At 47.1% G+C, this 21,431-nt stretch overlaps 1 protein-coding gene across 5 annotated transcripts in view; it reads left to right on the plus strand.

Moving 5' to 3' along the window:
- The window catches only part of Trappc9 (trafficking protein particle complex subunit 9), a 503,680-nt gene that overhangs the window by 119,654 nt on the left and 362,595 nt on the right, over positions 1-21,431 (plus strand). For all 5 annotated transcript variants that reach the window (XM_077800373.1, XM_077800372.1, XM_077800369.1 and 2 more), the window contains one exon: positions 10,239-10,391. In XM_077800373.1, the coding sequence (XP_077656499.1) occupies positions 10,239-10,391 (153 nt within the window). The remainder of the gene's footprint in view (positions 1-10,238; positions 10,392-21,431) is intronic.

Below are 21,431 nucleotides of genomic sequence, written 5' to 3' on the forward strand. Positions count from 1 at the left end.
GGGAGGTGCTTTGTGCAGTGGTCCACGTGGACACTGTGCATGCATTCACCTCTCTGTCCCAAGTTGGATTTCCCATCATGCCTTGCACATGCCTGATCCGTTTTTGGTTGTCTTGCTTTTCTGTGCTGACATCTAGTTGATTCTGGCACAGATGGGGAGAATGTTACTGCCTTCACTTGATGGACAGGGAGAGTAAAAGCAGAAGGGGTCAAGGACCTATCTCAGGTTCACAGGGAACCAGAGCGAGAGCCCGGGCTCCCCAGTCCTCAGCTCTGGTGTCCTCAATCTTCCTCCTGAGGGAGGAAGGCAGACATGTAATACAGCAGCGTATAGCCGTTTTCAGAGCAGTGGAGTTACAATGAAAAATTAAAGCTATCATTCTTTTTTTTATTATTGTCCCAAGCTGCAGTACATTTACATGTGGAATTAAATTAATGAAAACAAACCATCTGCTTCCAAAATATACAAAGGGAATATTTCCCGTTGCTTGTGCTCTGCAGTCCCCAGAGACTGTCAGCATTAATGCATGACCTGCCCTCCGAGGGGATGAGAAAATGTCTGCAGCGGGGAGCTGGAGCTGGTGGCATGTGCGGGGAAGAGCGGGGAAGTTGTGGGACCTGGTAGAGGATGTTAGTGGCATCCATTTCCATGTTAGCATCATTTTACCTGAAGCCCTTTGAGTTTCTTTTCTTTAGAGGTTTCTTAAATATCTGCTTGGATGCTTCAGCACATGGAGTTACATGCTCCCTTCCCTGGGTTCCCATGCTGTTTTCTTTGTGTGCAATAAGTTGGCTTTACATCTCAGTAGTGACAACAGCCTTTCCTCTCTGGCTCTCTATGTGCCATGTGAGTGGCACTTCACCATGAAATGCACAGAACCACTTCCAGAGATCTTCTGGTGTGCATGTGGTGTATGTCCTTTTGTCTCACTGCTGTGGCCTTGCCTAGGAGCTGTGGACAGTACTGGTGAGAAGCCGGAGCTCACTAGCAGGAGCACTGGCATCCTCTGCCTGGGGCTGTCATCTGGGCGAGGCACTCTTTCAGAACGTGGAAAGCTCCTGGACATTCCTGCATACAGAAGCATGTCCCTGGCAAGGTGTCCCTGTTCACAGGTTCTGCCACAGAGATGAGTACTCATAATCTGCCCAGTTCCAAGATAAGGATCATGTATCATGTAGCGCTGTCATGCTAGTGACATACCACTTGGAAGTAGGTCTGTAGAGTGTGAAAAATGTAACTGCTTCCTTGCTTAAATAATTATAGATTTTGTTGTAATGAAGCCCAAATTAAGGAAAATTTATTACCTTTTCCTCACATGTCCCGAGAATGTGTGTGTGTGTGTGTGTGTACAGTCAGATCTACCTGCAGCACACACAGAATCACACACACACATCCCTTGGCTCTTCATTCTCCTCACTTACTTTTTTAACAAAAAAATGATGACTCCATTTCAGTATAATTAAAAATTTGTAAATGCTGTGGTTGGGCAGGATTCTCTTTATTGCTTATTACTTCTCTCCCAAATGTCATAGTCCAGCATTCCTGCAATTGGCAAGTATTAATGGCTTCTTGGGTGTTGAACATCCGTAGCAGTGACACTCTCTTTACTATTTTCAGAGTGACATAGCCAGTTTCACTTGATGGCACTGACCTGAATTACAGCATTAAGATAAGGACCATTATTTCAGACACTGAATTTTCCAGAGGAAACAGTGGCGCAAGCGTATGCCGTGCTCTGGATTGATGTTTCTTGTGCGATTCCTGACTGCCTGTCGTGCTGTTGGGTCGTGGGAAGCTCCTTTAGGTGTCCCCTGCCTCACACAAAGTGCGGGGAGACAGAGAAAGAGGCCCGCTTGCAAGGCGTAGGACTGCGGTAGGTCTGGCAATTGCACCTGCAGCTCCTGTGTTGCCGAAGCTGCCCGAGAGTCTGCAGGGTTCTGTGCTGTTTCTAGATGCAAATACCTGGACTCCTTGGCCTCAGAAGGGAACGAGCCGTTTCTGGATCAGTGGATTTGCCTGTTACTTGAATGTGTCACACATGAGCCTCAAAAGTTAATACAGAAGTAAACAACACGGCGAGGCATTTTTCAAGGTGTGCTATGTGTTTGGAAAGAGCAGGACCCTGGGGTGGGGATCCAGGTCTTGGGTAGCTGCTGGCCTCTGGTGTTGTGTGAGCGTGGTTTTCCAGGGATCATGTCTGTCCCTGGCTCCTCCTTCTCTCCCTGCCTCCTGGCTACCTTGGGTTGCTGACCTGGCCTGCCGTGCTCTTTAGGCATGTAGCCTCTTCCTCTTCCTGATTGCTGCTGGTGCCATAGGTGTGGTTCACCTGCTGCTCGGCGGCACCTGACTGGGCCTGAGCACGTCAGCTGACTGCTGATGACACAGCACTCTCACCTGGGTGCTCTCCTGGCCGGGCCCAGCCGTCTGCTGTGCAGTGGTTCCAGAACCAGGATCAACGTCTTCAGAGGACCTAGCACTCTGCCTGACACGTGGCGGCTGAGAGTGGCCACTTGGCTGCTCTCCTGGCACATGGGGAATGAGCTCATGATCTTGCTTTCCTGGCCTTCTGGGGCCTGGGAAACCAGACCATCAGGATTGTTAAGGCTGACTTTAAATAAGCAAATGTATGTCCCACTAATGAAGACGGTGTGTTTGTCTAAATTTCCTCACTTGACTTTCCTCGTTTTCAATAAGATGTTTCAGAAATTATCTTAGCTTTCTCCCCCTTGTTTTCAGAGTTTCTGGAATGGTGTGTTAGCTATTCAGCGCTGTGACCAAAATACGGGACAGGAACAACTTAGAGGATGAAAAGCGTATTTAGGCTCACGGTTGCAGAGGTCTGACTGTGGAAGGCCTGCCCCGTTGATCTGGGCCCAAAGTGGGGTAGAACATCATGGCAGAAAGTTGTGGAGGAACGCAGCCAGGAGGCTGAGGGAGAGGAGGAGGAGCAGCCGGGGGATGAGACATAATCCCCAAGGGCACGCTCCAGTGACCTACTTCCCTCAGCACCCAACCTGCCTACAGTTCTACCCAGTTAATTAGTCCTTTTATATTAGTCATCCATCAAATCTATTAGGTGGTTTGATTCACTGATTAGACTATAACTCTCATAATCTAAATATTTCACCTCTGAAGGTTCCTACTTTAACAGGAGTTTTTGGGGGACACCTCATGTTCAAACCATGAGAAATGATGAAATTGAACAGTTCTCCGGGTAGACGAGGGTACGTTGCATTAAAACTGGTAAAACCCAAGCTGGAGACCCTATAGCAGTGTCAGCTGAGCCTGCCTGTTACCAGGAGGAATCTACGAAGGAAGGGAGGAAGGGAGGGAGGGAGGGAGCAGCATCTTAGCCAGGCAGCTCTGCGGGAGGGAGTGGCTGACTCCTGGTCCCTGTCAACCCAGGGGAGCCTGGGGCCAGGGGTCCAGTGAAGAGGTGGCTGTGCCATGGGAGCATCCTAAATTTTTGGCCTGGACTATTTCTGAGTTATGCTCTTTTTATAGAATTATTGCTTTTAACATCATAGCAATACAGGGCAAAGTTTTAAGAATAAATGTTGTAGAAAAATATTTCTACTTGGTATTGCTGAAGAGTGGGGCATCTGGGGGAGACAGGAGAAAGGACTCAGTGTCTTCAGTTCTTCCTGTAGCTTCCACACCAAGTCCCACCTGCATTTGGGAATGGGAAGAGGTAGGACAGGAGCCAGGGGCCAGCCACCGCAGCTGGTGTTGGACTGGTGGGAGACGGACTGGTTTAAACTAGTTATTACATCACAGTTGTTAGAATCAGCCCAGCCCAGTCTGAGTCCTGGTTCTGCCACTTAACCACCGGATGACTTGGACCAAGCCATTTGCTTCTCTTTGTGCCAGTCTCTTCCTGTGGTGGATACAGTTCTCTGTCTCTCTTCTGGTTGCTGTAATCATGGGAAGCACTTAGTACAGTCCCTGGTGTTAATAAGGATTCACTAATCAGAGTCTTCCTGTGAGCTGTAGTTAATATTGGTGCTGCTGCCACTGTTGTTTATTTATTCAGTTGCTTATTTTCATTACGAGGGATGGAACCCAGGGCCTCCCAAATGGCTAGGTGAGTGCTCTGCCACTAAGCTACATCCCCAGCCCTTTTTATTTTTCATTTTGAGGCAGAGTCTTGCTCCGTTGCCCAGGCTGGCCTTGAACTTGTGAGGCTCCTGACTTGGCCTCCCGAGTAGCTGGAGTACAGGTTTACTACACTGCCCCAGGCTCTTTTTCCATCCCCCCCCAGACACTTCCCTAATACCTCTGTTTTGGATACTGTTCTGGGGAGCAGGGCCACAGTGATCATGTCCTCTTGGGTTCAGAGTGTGGTCTGCAAAAGCCAAGGACAGGACTCGGGCTGTGCAGGATTGCACTCCCAGTTCCCCTTTGCCACCACCAGCCCCTTGCTTGTCCATCCGTCTGTTGTTGGCTACCAGCTGCCCGTCCCCTTGCTCACCCTTTGGCAGAACTGTCCTGAGCACCTCCTCTGTGCTGCTACTGTGCTTGGCACAGGTGACCCCCAGCTGAGTCAGTTCTGGGCCTTCACTTGTGGGGTGCACATGGTGCTTCCATAGCCTGTGAACACACTTCCATGTGCTCAGAACTTTGCTCCCCTGCCCCATCCCCAGTTCTGTCCTCCTCATAGCCAGTCCACATGTGCCTCCTGAAGGCTTCTCCGATGCCTCCCAGTAGAATTGACTGCTGCGCCTGCTGCATGCTGCTCATGCTCTCTTACAATAGCACTCACCTCACTTGGCTTTGCGTTCTTCAACAGTCAGACGTTTATATTACATTTATATGCAGCCACTGTGCCAGCACATGAATAATGCATGAGCACTGTCCTAAGGACTTCACAGTTTGGCGTGGGAATCAGATGTGCTGAGCTGAGCTGAGCTCTGATTGCATATCCTGTGTCATTTCTGCTCTGTGTGACTGACCACAGTGAATGGACTTGCAGGTGCGCTCCTAGGAAGATGTCGGACTCTTGAATGACTGAAAGCCGTTCAACCTGATGCCTGCAGCCGCGCAGAATCGCGGTGCGTGTCTTGTACAGCTCAACATTGACACAATGCCAAGTCATGCCGGAGAAGTTTGCAAAACACGTTGATTTTTAGACCAAGTGACAGTCCTTTCAGTGCTGTGAGACTTGGTGTGTCCTGTGCTTTGGAACATGGATGGAAAGAAATGAGCAAGACGTGGAGCATGGGAGAAGTTGGGAGTTCTGAATATTAAATTCCTAGTTGTTGGGCTCCTGGTGCATCATGTTGTGTCAGCCAGCATTTTGTTGCTGTGACCAAAATTCCTGACAAGAACAACTTAGAGGAAGAAAGATTTATTTTAGCTCATTGTTTTAGTCCGTGGTTGGCTGGCTGAGGCGGAGATGTGGGTAGGGTGTGGCAGAGAAAAGCTGCTCTGCTCACAGTGGCCCAGAAACAGTGGGGGAGGGGTCAGGGTCCAGGGACACTCTACAGTGTACAAGGGCCACCCTCAGTGTCACACTTCCTCAGTCATGCCCCCATCTGCCTACACTTCCCGTGACTTCCCAGTGGCCCATTCACAGTAGTAGTCCATCAGAAGGACAAGTCCCCTGATGGGGTTAGAGCCTCGTGATCCAGTCCCTTCCCCAGAGCCCCACCTCTGCACCTAGCTGCCTTGGGGATCAGGCCTTCCACGCGTGAGCTTCTGAGGGACATTGCAGATCCAAGTCAGAACACATGGTACACAAGAGTAGAATGAGGAAAAAAGTCCTCTTCCTAATTGACATCCAGCACCATTTCATGGGTTTGTTTTTAGGATGGAACAAGTGAACGTGAGGGAGGGGTTTGTTTGGGGAAGGGTTGAACACTGGCCCTCCCCACTTCTGGGTGGTCTTGAGCAGCCTCCCTAAGTGGGTACACTGGTGGGGCCGCGGAGAGAGTGGCGTGTGAGTCGCTGAGGCAGCGCAGGCAAAGAGCTCAGCATGGCCGGCTAGTGGACGTGCCCACCAGAGCAGCGTGTGGGCCTGGGGTGCTTGCTTTCTCCTGTTTTCTTCCTCTGGGCTGCAGTTGGCAGGTGCCCCCACAGCCCAGCTGAAGTCTCAGTTGGTGGCATTTCTCCAAGTTCACGCCTGTCTGGCAGACCATGGCCTCCTGACCTCCTTGTCCCTGGGCATCCTGCAGTCAGGGCTGGGGGGAAACCTGGGGGACTTCCCAGAGTTGATTTTCACAGAGTCAGACTCTCAGTTGAAACACTCTTAGGAAACAAAAAGCCATCCAAAGAGGCAAGAGTGGTGCAGTGGTCATAGGGTTTGAGTCTGGTATCCCTGACCAGCTGTCAATTTACGCTGGGCCAGACTGACAGCTGAACTGTTCTTTTGCTACAGATCTGGGACCCTTCCAGGAAGGACAGCGAGTCTTATTTTAGTTCTAGGCAATTAATTCAACAATGATTGAACTGTTCTCAGTGTAATTGGAGGTATAACTTCCTGAGAAATTTCTAGATTGAGGAGGACTTCATCTCCCATCTGGTCTAAGTCTGGGGGGCTTCTCCTATGCCTGTGTCTTTCTACCATCAGAAATCCCCTTCAGACTCTGGCACTGTCCCTCTGTCCCCAGAAGCCAGCATACTGCCTGCCATGAGGATGTGGGTGGCGGTGTGATGGCTCTTCACTGGGTGAGTGGAGTGACAGAGGTCTGGAAAAGCACATATTGTAGGGCTCCGTGGTTTCTAGAGACGTTCGTGTGCCTTCCCCGCAGTTTCCACGTGCCCGTGCTGTGCTGAGTCCGTGTGGCACCTCGTCTGTCTTCACAGTGACTCTGCTATTGTCTCCATTTACCACTGGGGCCTCTGGGGTGAGGGAGGACCTGGGGTGAGGGAGGACGCGTGGCTGCGTGGCTGCACACACGCCTAGGGCAGGGTCTGGCCCCTGCTGTGTTCCCCTCCGCCTTCTCCTTTCAAGGCGCTTGGTCACATGTCCTTCACGAGGTCTTCCTGGAAGAGCTCTCTCTGGTTGTAGTGCTGGCCAGGGTAATGTCTCTGGCAGAGGAGGGGACACAGGTGGACAGGATTCTGGAGAGAGCCCAGCCTGGGCCAGTCCCAGCTCTGATGCTGCAGGTTGGTGGCCTGATGTGAGCGCTGGCACTCTGAGCTCCCGTGTCTCTGTCTGACTTGGGAATGATGTCGCTCTCGTGCGTGTTGGAAGATGGCGCTTCACCAGTGCCGTTTCAGTTTTTACCTTGGTTCACTAGACGTGCTCCCTTCACCTTCCTTTGGAGGGCCCTGCTGGGCCAAGGCCATGCAGGAGGTGGAAAGGGAGGCAAAGCTGACCTGGGGAGTTGGGGCTCACTTTTCCTTAGCCTTAGTCGTACTCCTTTTAGGCATTTGACCACCTCCAGTAGCATGGCTGCCAGGGTGAATCCATGGCTTCCGAGAGCTTTCCTTACTGGCAGGGTTGAGTCTGGAGACTCAGATGGTGACACACATGCCCCAGTAGATTGTCGTCCTTGTTGTCAGCTCCCATTATTGCCTGGCCCTGATATAGGGCACCATCAAAAGTGCCTGCCTCTCTCCTGTGGGCGGCCATTCTCTGCCGTTTCTCCCCAAAGTTTGCTGGAGCATTTGAATTTTTACCCTGTAATTTCAGCGGCTGATCTCTGATGTGACGCGCTTTCTTCTCTCTTAGGTTCCTTTTGTTGGACCATTCCTCTCTCACCTCACTGAGACTTGGTTACTTTCCTCTAATTCTCTATTTCTGCGTCTGTGCCTAGATTCCATGAGAATCTCCTTCGACACCCACAGCCTCTGGAAACCATCCCAACCTAGGGCTACCAAGCCGTTGCTGTCATTGCAGTTTTGCTCCCTGGGAACAGCCCTCTCAACAGTGCTGCCTTTTCCTCCCAGGGTCCACCCTCCCAGATGGTGCTGAGCGGGTCCTGACACCAGTTTGCACAACACCTGGAGACCTGGTTAAGGGGCAGAGTTGGTGCTGCTAATGTTTGTTGAGCACCTGTCAGGTGCCAGGTCCTCTGCTTACTTGGCAGGTGACCCAAGTCACATGTGGCCACCACCTGGCTTTCAGCAGGGTGATAGTGGTGATCTCAGTGGTTAATGGAGTGAATAAGCATGGCACATGTGGAAAGTGTCTGGCACGTTCAAGGTGTCCAGCGAATGGCTAAGTAAGCAAGAGAGTGTGGTGTGGTTTCTAAGCACCTTTCAGGGACTCCGTCCCTGGGTCTGCTCCCATTGGCTAACGCCTCTCTTCCAGGAGGCCAGGAGGAATGCCCATGGCTATTAGCTGAGCTGAACCCCAGCGTGGCCAGCTCTGGAGGACGTCATGATGGAGGTCCCCTCCTGCCTGGCAGACATGAGCAGGTTGTACATGGTGGCACCATTTGGCCTTGCGTTCTCGCTGTTAGCAGTGGACCTCACTGGTCCTTCCTTCATGTGGACCTCCGAGCTCTCTGTCGTCTCCTGAATTCCTTCTACTGGATTAGCTTCAGGGCCCTAAGACCAAGACTTCTTTCTTTTTTGTTTTTGATATTGGGGATTAAACTCAGAGGTGCTCTACTGCTGAACCACATTCCTAGCTCTTTTTAAAAACCTGTATATTTGAAGCAGGATCTCTAAATTTCCTAGACTGGCCTTGAACTCCCTTTCCTCCTGCCTTAGCCTTTTGAGTTGCTGGGGTTACAGGCATGTACCACTGAGCCCAGCTAAGACCAGAACTTTCTATTTGAACTCTACCATGAAGTACCTTTGTGCAGGAAGAGAATGAAATGGCTTTGGATCATTTTCCCTAGTTTGTGAAGTTCCTTAGCCTCAGCCTCCTTTTCCTTATTCAGACAAAGGAAATAGCATAGAGAATTTTTTCACAGAAAGGAGTGGGTAGGAATAGCAGCTAGCTGCCCCCACTCCATGTCTAGAGGGGCCACGGGAAGAGGGTATTAGAAGGTCAGGAAACCAGGCCCTCTAGAGAGAGACGAGAAGATGGGCAGGGCCTGCTGGCTGTTGGTTCTGCCTTGGGGAGGATGGATTCTCACCCCTGGCTATGGGGGTGGCCCATCAGAGACACACACTGTGGTGCAGAGGCGATTGATGGCAGTCTATCATCACAGGTACTCATGGGCTAGGGGAATTGCCCTGCCTTTTGGGCTGACACCGAGGAAAGAGTGAACGGCCAACTCGGGCAGTGGAGCAGACCTTGTTAAGTGGGTGTGGTGCCCCAGGATCCCTATGGGCTCATTTGATATTTCTGAGACTGGCAGGGAACTGGAGCCCACTGCTCAGGAGCCAGCAGGATTGTGTGTAGATCCCTACACACAATAGAGGGCTATTTGGCCGGGACCTCACCTATGGGAAGAGCCAGTAGGAAACTTGTGTGAGGCTGTTGGAGGCCATTCAAGGCCCCCAGGTCCCTTCCTGTTCTGCTTGGTGGGATGCAGCCTGTGGACCAGGCCTTGATTTTTGGTCTTGTCTTATGTCCTCAATGGTTAGGGAAGGAGAGGCTGCGGGGGTGGGGGGGACCAGAGGTAATACGCTGTTCCCAGGGGCACAGGTGGCCCCGTCTTCTCCTTCCCTCTCTCAGGATGTTGTGCTTTAGTGCTTCCATCTTCCCTTGGTCTGCAGAGGGTGTGTCTAATCTGCAAGTAGCCCCCCAGGCCAGGGGTGGTTAACCTACTGGGCACACGGAGAGACCTTGTCGAGGGTGGCCACTTCAAGGCCTGTTCGTCTAGTACCGAGATCTTGTAAGGCAGGCGGATTTGCAGCGAAGCCAGGGAAGCACCCTCCTCCACACGCCCCCCAGACTGCCCCCTTTGGGTCCCACTGCAACCGTGTCCTCTCTTTTTCCAGAAGTTCCTCACTTGAGGATGCCTCCTCCACTAAACTTAGGTCTGTTCCTCTTTAAAGCGATGTGTTACAGAAAACCTCATGAAGAAATTTAGTTTAACTCTAGTTTATAGGATCAGAGACCATGTTTTCTTCATGGGTGAGAAGGAGCTGCTCATCAGGAGTGGAGGACTCAGCCTGAAGAGCCGAGTGGACCACCTCTTTCTCTGCTACCAGTCCTTTCCACAAACAGGGGCGACTGCCTCACAGCATCTCTTAATTCTGGAGTTTTCTTTGATCTCTTGCCTCTTAAGTGCTTTTCATCTCTCATTACTTTTAAGAATGTGTCAGCATTTTCTAGGGGGATCAGCAAGTACATTGCTTCCCGTGCTTCATCTGTACCATTGTTGTTATCCTAGAAAAGCTATACGGTGACTTCTTGAGCTGGAAGCTGGAAGAAACCCTGGCCCAGTTCCCGCTGCAGCCTGGGAAGGTGGCTACTTTCACCATCAGCATCAAGGCGAAGCTGGACTTTTCCTGCCAGGAGAATCTCCTCCAGGACCTCAGCGATGGTGAGTGCTTCCCACCAAGTTCAGCCGGCACATTCTGCTCCTGGGCAGTGCCCCATCCCCTGCTTGAGGCCCGCTGTGCTATTTTGTGACTTGCCGGCCAGTCGCTTGCTACAGCGACTGAGACTTCTCCTGGCACTTTGTTAGCAGAGTGAGTTACTGCATATGCCTAAAGTAATAAAAGTACATTTGAGCTAAATGATTTCTTAATTCTCACTCTTTACCATTTGGTGCTCATTTGCCAGGAGGTCAGCCTAAATTAGTGGAATGTAGGAATTGCTGCGTTTTTTCCAGTTAACTGCTGTGATCTTGCAGACTTCCAATTAACGGTGATGATCAAGTGCTTCCTCTGGGTCTGCTGATTTCTGCAAGGAGATGGAGTCTGGGGAAATGGGCATTTGTATTTGTTGCGATGTTAGGACTGGCAGACAAGGGCTAAGATTCTGCAGATCGCTTATGCCAAATGATGAAGCTGGGTCCCTGTGTTCATTGACAGGCTTTGTGGGTATATTAGCCAGCCCAGTCTGCTCTAACGAATATGCCACAGACTGCATGTCTTAAACAATAGAAGTTTATTTCTTACAGTCTGAGGCCAGAGGTCTGAGATCATGGTGCATGGTGGGTTTCTGGTGAGGGTCTTCCTTCTGAATGGCAGGTATTATCTTCTGGTTGTTACCTCTCATGGAGGGTAGGGAGATTATTTCTCTGGTACCCCTTTCTCATCTTAAAAGGGCCCAAGCCTATTACATTAGGGCTCCATTCCTGTTACCTCACAGGTCCTGTCACAAGATAAAGTTAGGTTGAGGGCTGGAGCTTCAACATTTGAGTTTTGGAGGGAGACGCAAACTTTCAGTCTATAACGTGGCTGTTCTTGGAGACAGCCAGTGGATTCTGTCTCTAGAACTTACTGAGTATGTGACTTCGGGTAGCTTAACTTCTCTATACCTTAATCTCCAACTTAAGAAAGGATGATAGCCCCATTTCTGGGTGATCATGTGGACTTGCACACCACCTGGAACACGGTGAGTTTGCAAGTGTTAGCTGTGTGAACGAGTCCTTGGAACACCTAGACTCACGAGTGTGCTTCTTCTGGAAGAGTCCTGTGGGTTGATGATGTTTGTCTGGGGCCTGGGCCAGGAAGCTTCCTAGGTGACATGAAAAGAATTAGCCCCGAAGCCCTAGGGGCAGCAGATCCAGCGGCCTGGGCTTCTCTTTCCCAGCCAGTCTGTCCCAGCATCTCACATGTTGGGAAACAGTGCTGTTCAGTGAATGCAAGACACTGCATGACCAGCTGTGGGTTTTTTTTTTCCTGTGACGGGAAATTTCCTTCCATACTCTTTCCCTCCCTGGAGTCTCTGGCTTTGGTGTGACCTTGTTGCAGAAGTGCACCCTGCCATTTCTGCTGGGGCCTTTGCACTTGCCCTTTCCTCACCCGATGGCCCTGCTGCACAGCCTGCATGGCCTGCTCCTCATTCTGCAGCCCCTAGTCTAAACCTCCCCTTGATCACTTGGCAGAAGTCTGTCCCGCTGCGCCCCTGCTGCTCAGTTCTTCACCTGCCCACTTTCAGTGCTCTTCCTGGAGGTGCCTGGGTGATTGGTTCTTTCCTACCTGTCTCCTTGCTTTAGAGTAGGGAGAAGGATCCTGACCGTCCTCTGTCACAGCACCTAGATAGGTTCTAAGGGTGTCCGCATTTGCAGAGCAGGTCACAAGTGAGGCTTCTTTCCCTGCTTCTCCCCCCAGTGGGGGGTTCCACATTGTATTCCTGTTCGTTCTGGTGAGAATTTCCCCCCAAAAGATCTCTTCAGGGAGTTACTGAAAGTTTTGGCTTCCTGGGCAGATATATGGCAGTAAACTCCTGTGCTGGTTTCCTATAGTGTGGCTATGTCAAGATCCAGCAAGCTGCTCTGTCTTAGCTTGTGCTCCTGCAACAAGACACCACAGCCTACTGGACTGAGCGGCATGCTGACGTCTTATGTGTGTGGAAGCTTGCAAGTCCATGGTCAGAGTGCTGGCAGGTCTGGTTAACGGCGGGGCCTCTCCCCTGGTCTGCAGGTGACCATCTTCTTGCTGTGACCTCATGCAGTGCAGTGTGGGAGCTCTGAGGAGGCTATCATCAGGAGGTACTCAGGACTTTGTCCTACCTGCTTCCTGATTGCCCACCTCCTGATGCCATCACACTGTGGGCCAGGACTTCAATACATAATCCAGTCCATATACCCCTCATAGAAGTCACCTTATGTATTTAAGAACCATTGTGCAATCTGCTTAAAATGCTAGTTCTTAATGAAACATTAATTTTACAATATAGTAAAGGTAGGAAAAAAGTTTAGTGTTGCAGCATGTTAGAAACTGAAAAACTCATGTGGATTGAACATTATATCAGCACTTAAAGATACCAGATGAAGCAGATGCCCTCAGCCCCCATTTGTAAACCACCCTTTGCCACTGAGCTGCAGTCCTCTGTCAGTGGACAGAGGGTTGCCTGGGTTCTGACTGCCAAGAAGGGAGTATGGCAGCATAGATGGTGTCCAGGCCTGGGAACCTATCCAGACACCTCTCCTGCAGATGCTAGGGCATCATCCCTGGTGCTCTTGGGAAGTAGAGTTCTGACTGGGACTTCTGGCATGTGAGCAGTCAGGGGCTGGGGACCGGGCCTCCACTCCAGGCTGCCTGTGTCGTGTTATTCTTGAGGAAGGGTCTAGAAGGCCTCAGGTGGAGACCTCAGCTGTTTGTGTTGGGGTGGCCTTTTGAATGTACATGCCCAGTGCTGCCTTGTTTTTTATGTTTCTGTACTTCTTTCTGCCTTTGGCAGAAAGTAGTCTCTGCTCTTCTAAGTTGAGAGTGAGGTTGCAATTTGGGATTTGTAGTCAGGCAATACCTTCTTCTAAATTTTAAGATAAAACCAAACCAGAACCAGAATTATGGTTATTAAATGGCTTGAGCTGGTAGGCAGGTCAAATTCCTGGTCAGTTAGTCATGTGAAACAGAACATGGTCATTGGATGCCCTCTTTATCACTAGAGTTTAGCAGAAGCTTTGGCCAGTTGTAGCTTGCAGTACAATTTGCTTTGTAAACAGATAATCTTAATGGGCAAATTTTATAGGGGAAGAAGTTGGACACAAGAACCCGTAGAGAGTGTGGTCCCTGGATGGTGCCTTGTTACTCCTAGTTCAGTCTGAGTGCTCAGTGGCAGGGGCTCACTGTGGCCTCCTGAAGCTGGGAGATGACCCCTCTGGCTCTCAGTCTGACCATCTCAGAAGCATTGAAAAAGACCCAAGTTTTCAGGTGTGAACATACTAAGTATGGTTATTAAAATTAGATGCCACTTTAAAGATGTATTGCAATAAGTAGAGCTGTCACATAAAACTAGGATACTGGCTTCAGTGTGTGCTTTCAGCAGATGGGAGGGAATTAGTATTTGTTGAGCATTGTCAGATAGTGTGTATGCAGATGGGCTGGTCACTTATTTGTATTATTTTTATTTAATCTTCCCGACAACTCTATGAAGTAAATGTAAATGTTACAATTCCCACTTTGTAAAACAAGTGGGAGGACTGTTCTAACTAAATGAGATTGAAGAAATATGACCATCAGATGCTCTGCATGGTCCTTAATTATATCGTGGATTAAAAAGCTAAAGACATTTTTGGAACCATTGGGGAAACTGAATATGTGCTATACATTAGATAATGTTATTATAACAATGAAATTAAAATTATAGCAGAATGTTTTCATTCTTAGGAAATTCATTCAGAAGTACTCAAGTATGAAAGATAATTATGCCTGCACTGTCTTTGATATGGTTGGGGAGTCTGAGAATGTGAATGTAGATAGAAATAGAATAAATGTGTCAAGTTATTAAAACTTTAGATGACTTTTAGATGAAGGGCATATGGGCGTCCATTTCTATTCTTGTAACTTTTCTGCAGGTTTGATATTTTGAAAATAAAAAAGGAGAAAAGATGCCTTTGTAGAGCACTGCTTTGATTTATTATGTTTGATTTCTAAGTGATTCTTAGCAAGCAAATGTTTTCCTGGATCTTCCAATTTTTGGGGCAGCATCTGTCTTCCTCTAGGGTAAGACAAGTCAACCTTTCATTTAGAAGAGGGTGTATGTTTTCTTATCATTACAATATTCAGAAGTCTTGATTTCTTGGAATTTTATATTTAAGACTAGAAATCTTGGGAGATGGTGAGAAACTTTCATAGGCCTTGTCTATCTTTGAAATATCCAGGAAGTCAGCCTGGGCAACTCATTTTGTAGGCAAAATGTACAGCTAAGCCAGACACGAGGGTATTGCCATGGTGTTCAGAATATGAGCTCCATGGTCTCAGCAGCTTGCAGAGGAGACTGTGACAGACTAGGGATCCCCGAGAGCCAGTGGGTCCTCACTGGGCAGTTCAGTGTGGTCGAGAGCAGCAGCTGAGGAGCTGGGGGCATCTTGCACAGTTCAGCTGATTATAAAGAACTGTTCTAGAAGGAGGACCACTGTGGGCAGCTACCAGGAGTGGACTTGGGAGTGCAGAGCAAAGGAAGGCGCAGCTGCACACCAGGAGGAGCACGGTGCTGGGCCGCGTGGGGAACCATCCCTGGTGTAGAAGCACAGAGTCAGAACAGCCAACCCTCATCCTCTCTCCTAGAAGTTCACATAAACTGGTTTCCTGTGAAGATGGTCTCAGTAGGAGAGGGCCCAGGTCCAACCTCAGGAAGTTACGTTGAAATCATAGTGAACACAGTGGCACAGCAGCACACCAGGAGAGCAGGCCACAGGCGTGTGCTCATAGCCCTGGGGCACCACAGAAGGGAGCAGTAACAAGAGAACCCTGACATTCTAGAATCTGTGATTCAAGAAAACTTCCTTCATCCCAGATCTGCTGCATTATGCAGAAAAAGCATTCAACAAAACAGAGCACCGTTCATGTTCAGAACACTAGAAAAACCAGGCTAACAGGGACATACCTCAACATCGTAAAAGCTACTTACGCTAAGCCCCAGGCCAGCATCATTCTAAATGGAGAAAAATTGAAAGAATTCCCTCTAAAAACTGGAACAAGACAGGGATGCCCTCTTTCACCACTTCTATTTAACATAGTTCTTGAAACACTGGCCAGAGCAATTAGACAGACGAAAGAAATTAAAGGGATATGGATAGGAAAAGAAGAACTCAAATTAGTACTATTTTCCGACAATGTGATTCTATACCTAGAAGAACCAAAGAATTCTACCAGAAAACTTTTAGAACTAGTAAATTCAGCAAAGTAGCAGGATACAAAATCAATACCCATAAATCAAATGCATTTCTGTATATCAGTGACAAATCCTCTGAAAGGCAAATGAGGAAAACTACTCCATTTACAATGGCATAAAAAAAAAAAAAAACAACAACTTGGAAATCAACTTAACAAAAGAGGTAAAAGATCCCTACAATGAAAACTATAGAACACTAAAGAAAAAAATTAAAGAAGACCTTAGAAGATGGAAAGATCTCCCTTGTTCTTGGATAGACAGAATTAATACTGTCAAAAATGACCATACTACCAAAGGCACTATATAGATTTAATGCAATTCCAATCAAAATCCCAATGAAATTCCTCACAGAAGTAGAAAAAGCAGTTATGAAATTCATCTGGAAAAATAAGAGACCCAGAACAGCTAAAGCAATCCTTAGCAAGAAGAGTGAAGCAGGTGACATCACTATACAAGACATACACTATACTACAGAGCAATAGGAACAAAAACAGCATGGTATTGGCACCAAAATAGACTAGTGGACCAATGGTACAGAATAGAGGACACAGAGACTAACCCACACAATTACAGTTATCTTATATTTGACAAAGGTGCCAAAAATATACATTGGAGAAAAGACAAGCCTCTTCAACAAAGGGTGCTGGGAAAATTGGAAATCCATATGCAACAAAATGAAATCAAACCCCTATCTCTCACCATGCACAAAACTCATCTCAAAGTGGATCAAGGACATAGGAATTAAACCAGAGACACTGCGTCTATTACAAGAAAAAGTAGGCCCAAATCTCCATCATGTTGGATTAGGCTCCAACTTCCTTAAAAAGATGCCTATAGTGCAAGAATTAATATTAAGAATGAATAAATGGAATGGATTCAAACTATAAAGCTTCCTTTTAACAAAAGAAACAATCACTGAGGTGAATAGAGAGCCTACTAATTGGGAACAGATTCTTACCATATCAGATCAAGATCAAGCACTAATCAGATCAGATCAAGCACTAATCTCCAGGATCTATAAAGAACTCAAAAATCTTAACACCAATAAACCCCATATAACCCAATCAATAAATCATCCAAGGAATTGAATAGACACTTCTCAGAAGAAGATATACACAATCAACAAATATATGAAAAAATGTTCAGCATCTCCAGCAATTAGGGAAATGCAAATCAAAACTCCTCTAAGATTTCATCTCACTCCAGTCAGAATGGCAGCTATTAAGAACACAAACACCACAAGTGTTGGCGAGGATGTGGGGGGAAAGGCACACTAATGCACTGCTGGTGGGACTGCAAATTGGTGCAGCCAATATAGAAAGCAGTATGGAGATTCCTTGGAAAACTGGGAATGGAACCACCTTTTGGCTCAGCTATCCCTCTCCTCAGACTATACCCAAAGGAAAGGTATATATATATATATATATATATATATATATATGGCAAAGGGGAAAAGGGGAGGGAGGCAAATGGAGGAGGCATAGGGGTAGGAAAGATGGTGGAAAAATGTGATGGTCATCATTACAGTAAGTACATGTATGAAGACACACAGGATGTGACTCTACTTTGTGTATAAACAGAGATATGAGAACTTGTGCTCTTTTCCCCTTTGCCCTATCTAGAGTTCATCTAATCCTCCCACCAATACCACCACCACCACCTCCTGTCCACACATATTATGAATCAGCATCCTTAAGTCAGAGAAATCATTCGGCATTTGTTTTTTTTGGATTGGCTAATTTCACTTGGAATTATATTCTCCAACTCCATCCATTTACCCACAAATGCCATGATTTTATTCTCTTTTACTGCTGAGTAATACGAATTGTAATGCATTCTGTTGTCATATAACAAATTTAAAAAAAAACTTTAAAAAAAAAAAAAGAAAAGAAAAACAACCTTGAAACTATTGAGTGGCACATTGTGTACATGAAAACACTGACCCAGAAAGACCAAGACATCTTCTAATAAAATTGTTAGAGTTGGGTCTGGGCGCGGTGGTGCATGCCTGTAATTCCAGCGGCTCAGGGGGCCAAGGCAGGAGGATCATGAGTTCAAAGCAGCCTTAGAAAAAGTGAGGCCTTAAGCAACTCAGTGAGACCCTGTATCTAAATAAAATACAAAATAGGGCTGGGGGTGTGGCTCGGTGGTCAAGTGCCCCTGAGTTCAATCCCTGGTACTGAAAAAAAAAAAAAAAAGTTAAGAGTTGGAAATCCATCTTTCTTTTGGGTGTTCAGATCAAAATAGCAAATTATTTCAGGTTGTAGAACAGTGTGTGTGAGATGCTCATGGGATGAAGATGCAAGCCCGAAGTCCTTAGGCTTAGCTGTGTGCGCTTCCAGGTGTCAGGGGCCCAGACGAGTGGCTGTCAACGTGAGGACACAAAGATTATGCTCTTGTGGTACCTTCTCAAGGATCCACTAGGAAAGGGCTTCCAGAACAGCTGGAGAGACATTGTGCTGAGGACTGTGGTGAGCATCACACACACAGCAGTTGTGTGCTGACACCCAGTGACATCAGCGGGACAGTGCCATGTTAGGGCCATCTGCCCCTGTGGTGCCTCACACTGCATTAGATTGGAAGGGAGCAAGGGACCATCATCTGTGGCTGTTTTGGTTGAGATATCGTCAGCTTTGGTGTCAATGTGGTGAAACAGTGTGTCAATATGAATTAACATATGAATGACTCATTTGTTATCATGGATTGAACTAGCCTTCTTTTGTGTTTTGGTACTAGGGATTGAACTCAGGGGCACTCAACCACTGAGCCACATCTCCAGCTCTATTTTGTATTTTATTTAGAGACAGGGTCTCATTGAATTGCTTAGCGCCTCACTTTTGCTGAGGCTGGCTTTGAACTCGAGATCCTCCTGCCTCAACCTCCCCAGCTGCTGGGATTATAGGCGTGCGCCACTATGCCTGGCTGAACTAGGCTTCTTATGTGGAAGACAGGAGGTAGCTGATCTAAGTAAGATAGGAGGTCAAATGAAGATTGTGTGTCCTAGAGTTTCAATTAAAAATATCAGCAAGCAGTTACAAGATGTTTAAGAGCCGGTCCGTCTGTCAGCCAGCCAGCTAGTCTCCAAGTCCTGTCTCCCACCAGAACTGGAGGTGGTGCAGCACAGCTCATGGTGAAGCGTTCTTTCCTGCTCAGGGGGACCAGTCCTTCTTGCAGGATTGGTTGACTCCAGGTCTGGAGCAGGAATTGGAGCAGTGAGATTGTCTCGGAACACCTGGTGGTGCAACCTGCAGCAGGGGGGTAACTGGAGAGAACCGAGGAGGTTTGGAAGGACCCTGTCTGAAGAGGCTGCCACTGGCCTGCTGCAGTCTGGCTGGGCACAATTCAGGAGCCACTTGTCAAAAGAAACTAACTTTATTTTTAGAACTACAAACGCCAAGCAAAACAGCTCCTCAGGAAAAACCCTCAGAGCCCAACTGCCACCACCGGCTTCCCACAAGCCTCTCACTCCCACACCAACAACCACCTCCCACAATCCTCCTGCTCTTGAGGCCGATTGGCTAGGTCGCGTGGGCGGAGCCAAAGAAGTCCCCCAATGAGCAGTTCCGTAGTCTGAAGGGCAGGGAAACAGCCCAATGAACATGACCGCAGAGGAGCCAATCAGCTAGATGTTGCTGGGGCCGCTGTGAGCCAATCATCAGCTGGCAGTCTGAAGGGCGGGGAAACAGCCCAATGAACATCACCACAGAGGAGCCAATCAGCTAGATGTTGCTGGGGCCACTGTGAGCCAATCATCAGCCGGAAGCTGGAAGTTTGCTGGCAGCTAGAAGTTTGCTGGGGCCCCTTTGGCTGTGGCTCTCAACATCTCCCCCTTCTCTGTTTAAACAACAAGCATGTGGCTTAGGGACCGTGCCTGCCTTAGGTTGTCCAGTACTACATATGGTCCTTACCCGTCATCAGATGAGCTGACCTCAGGGCGTCAGCCTCCTATCTTAGGTTGGTACCATTGTAATTGGATCTTACCCGTCATTGACTACCCGTCCAGTATACAGCCACACCTGTGCAGAGGTACCAGCAGGGGGGTGAGGTTCTTTGCCTCACCTCCGTTGGCCCCCAAATTTTAGCTGAACGATCATGACAAGCAGAAGGGAGGAAGATACACCAAGCCAATTGACGGCTCCTTTTGGGAAAATTGTACTACCAATGACATCATTAGCAAAAATACCCCAACACTACCACAAGTCGCTGCACCAACAGATAGTTCACAATGCATACAAGTGAGTTCACAATGCATACAAGTGATACATAGTTTAGGTAAGTTCTGCAAGAAGTTCAGTGATGGCTATTGCAGAAACTGTAGATTAGTTTTATCTTTGTCTTCACCGGCACTGGGATGAAGATAGGAATTCTGGCAATAATGGCTAAAGAAAAAAATTACATAACATTCCAGAAGGCACTAAAAGAAAACAATTTTCTTAACAATTTACATTGTCTTCAGTGGCACTGGGATGAAGATAGGAATTCTGGCAATAATGGATAAAGAAAAAATTGTGTAACATTCCAGAAGGCACTAAAAGAAAACAATTTTCTTAATTTACATTATCTTGAAGAGAATTATTAAATATAATGAAAAGGAAAGGTGAAAGTAAACAAACAGATCTGTTAACCTCCTTTTTGTTTACATATTAAAACAATTCTTAACAGTTATTTACCCAATTTAAATTAAACCATTCAAATCACGTGAATAAAAAAAATATTTGGATCCATTTTTTCATGAGCGCTCATCATATATGATATATGGACATACGTACATTCAAACATGTAACACAAAACACAAGTGTGCACACATAATATAATAATACAACACATAACATAATAGTAAAGGCCTTTAAACTTTTTACAGGTGAAATCTCCATTGCAATGTTTAAAAACTCTATAGTCAAAAAAAAAAAATAGAACTGATCAGCAAAACATTTACCTAGGTCTGTATGAGCTCAAAAAACAAAATAGAACTTCATGATATGGGAAAGGGCAATAATAAAATAGATATTGAAAAAAGCATCCTGGTTCTGTCGCAGATGTAAGGATAGCTAAATTGGAGTTTTGGATATCAGCTGTTATGGATTTGAGCCAAATCATCTTCTTTTTGGTCTGTAGAAATTGCTTTAGTTAATCTCTCTGGAATCCAAATCGGCTGCTGTTCTCCCTGTGGAAACACACAAACAGGCCGCCGACTCCAGACAATCACTGGGTCAGGACCATGGTTAATCTTTCTGGAATCCAAATTGGCTGCCATTCTTCCTGTGGAAACACACAAACAGACCCCCGACTCCAGACAATTACTGGGTCAGGACCTTTCCATTGTCCTGTTAGAATATCTTTCCAAAGTACCTTGGGCTTATGTACATTTTTTGGACACATATGCCTTTCCGCAGCACTAAGTCCTGATGAATCTAAATTTAAAAAGTTTAGAGTAAAAAGGGTTATTTTAAGTTTATCTTTGGGGAATATATACCCCTTCCCAATTCCGTCTTTTTGCTTTAATAAGTACATTTTAATAGTTTGATGAGCTCTTTCAAATATGCCTTGTCCCTGTGGATTGTATGGGATTCCTGTTATATGAGTAATGCCAAATGATGAGCAAAATTGTTTAAAAGAGGTAGAAGTATAACCAGGGGCTTTATCTGTTTTCAACTGTTTTGGAACGCCCACAGTGGCAAAATTTTGTAAGCAATGAGCTATAACATCTTTAGTTTTTTCTCCGGCATGAAGGGAGCCCATCAAAAATCCAGAAGAAGTATCAACTGTAACATGCAAATATTTTAATTTTCCAAAT

Source organism: Urocitellus parryii, chromosome 7 (assembly GCF_045843805.1).
Source record: "Urocitellus parryii isolate mUroPar1 chromosome 7, mUroPar1.hap1, whole genome shotgun sequence".
NCBI lineage: Eukaryota > Metazoa > Chordata > Mammalia > Rodentia > Sciuridae > Urocitellus > Urocitellus parryii.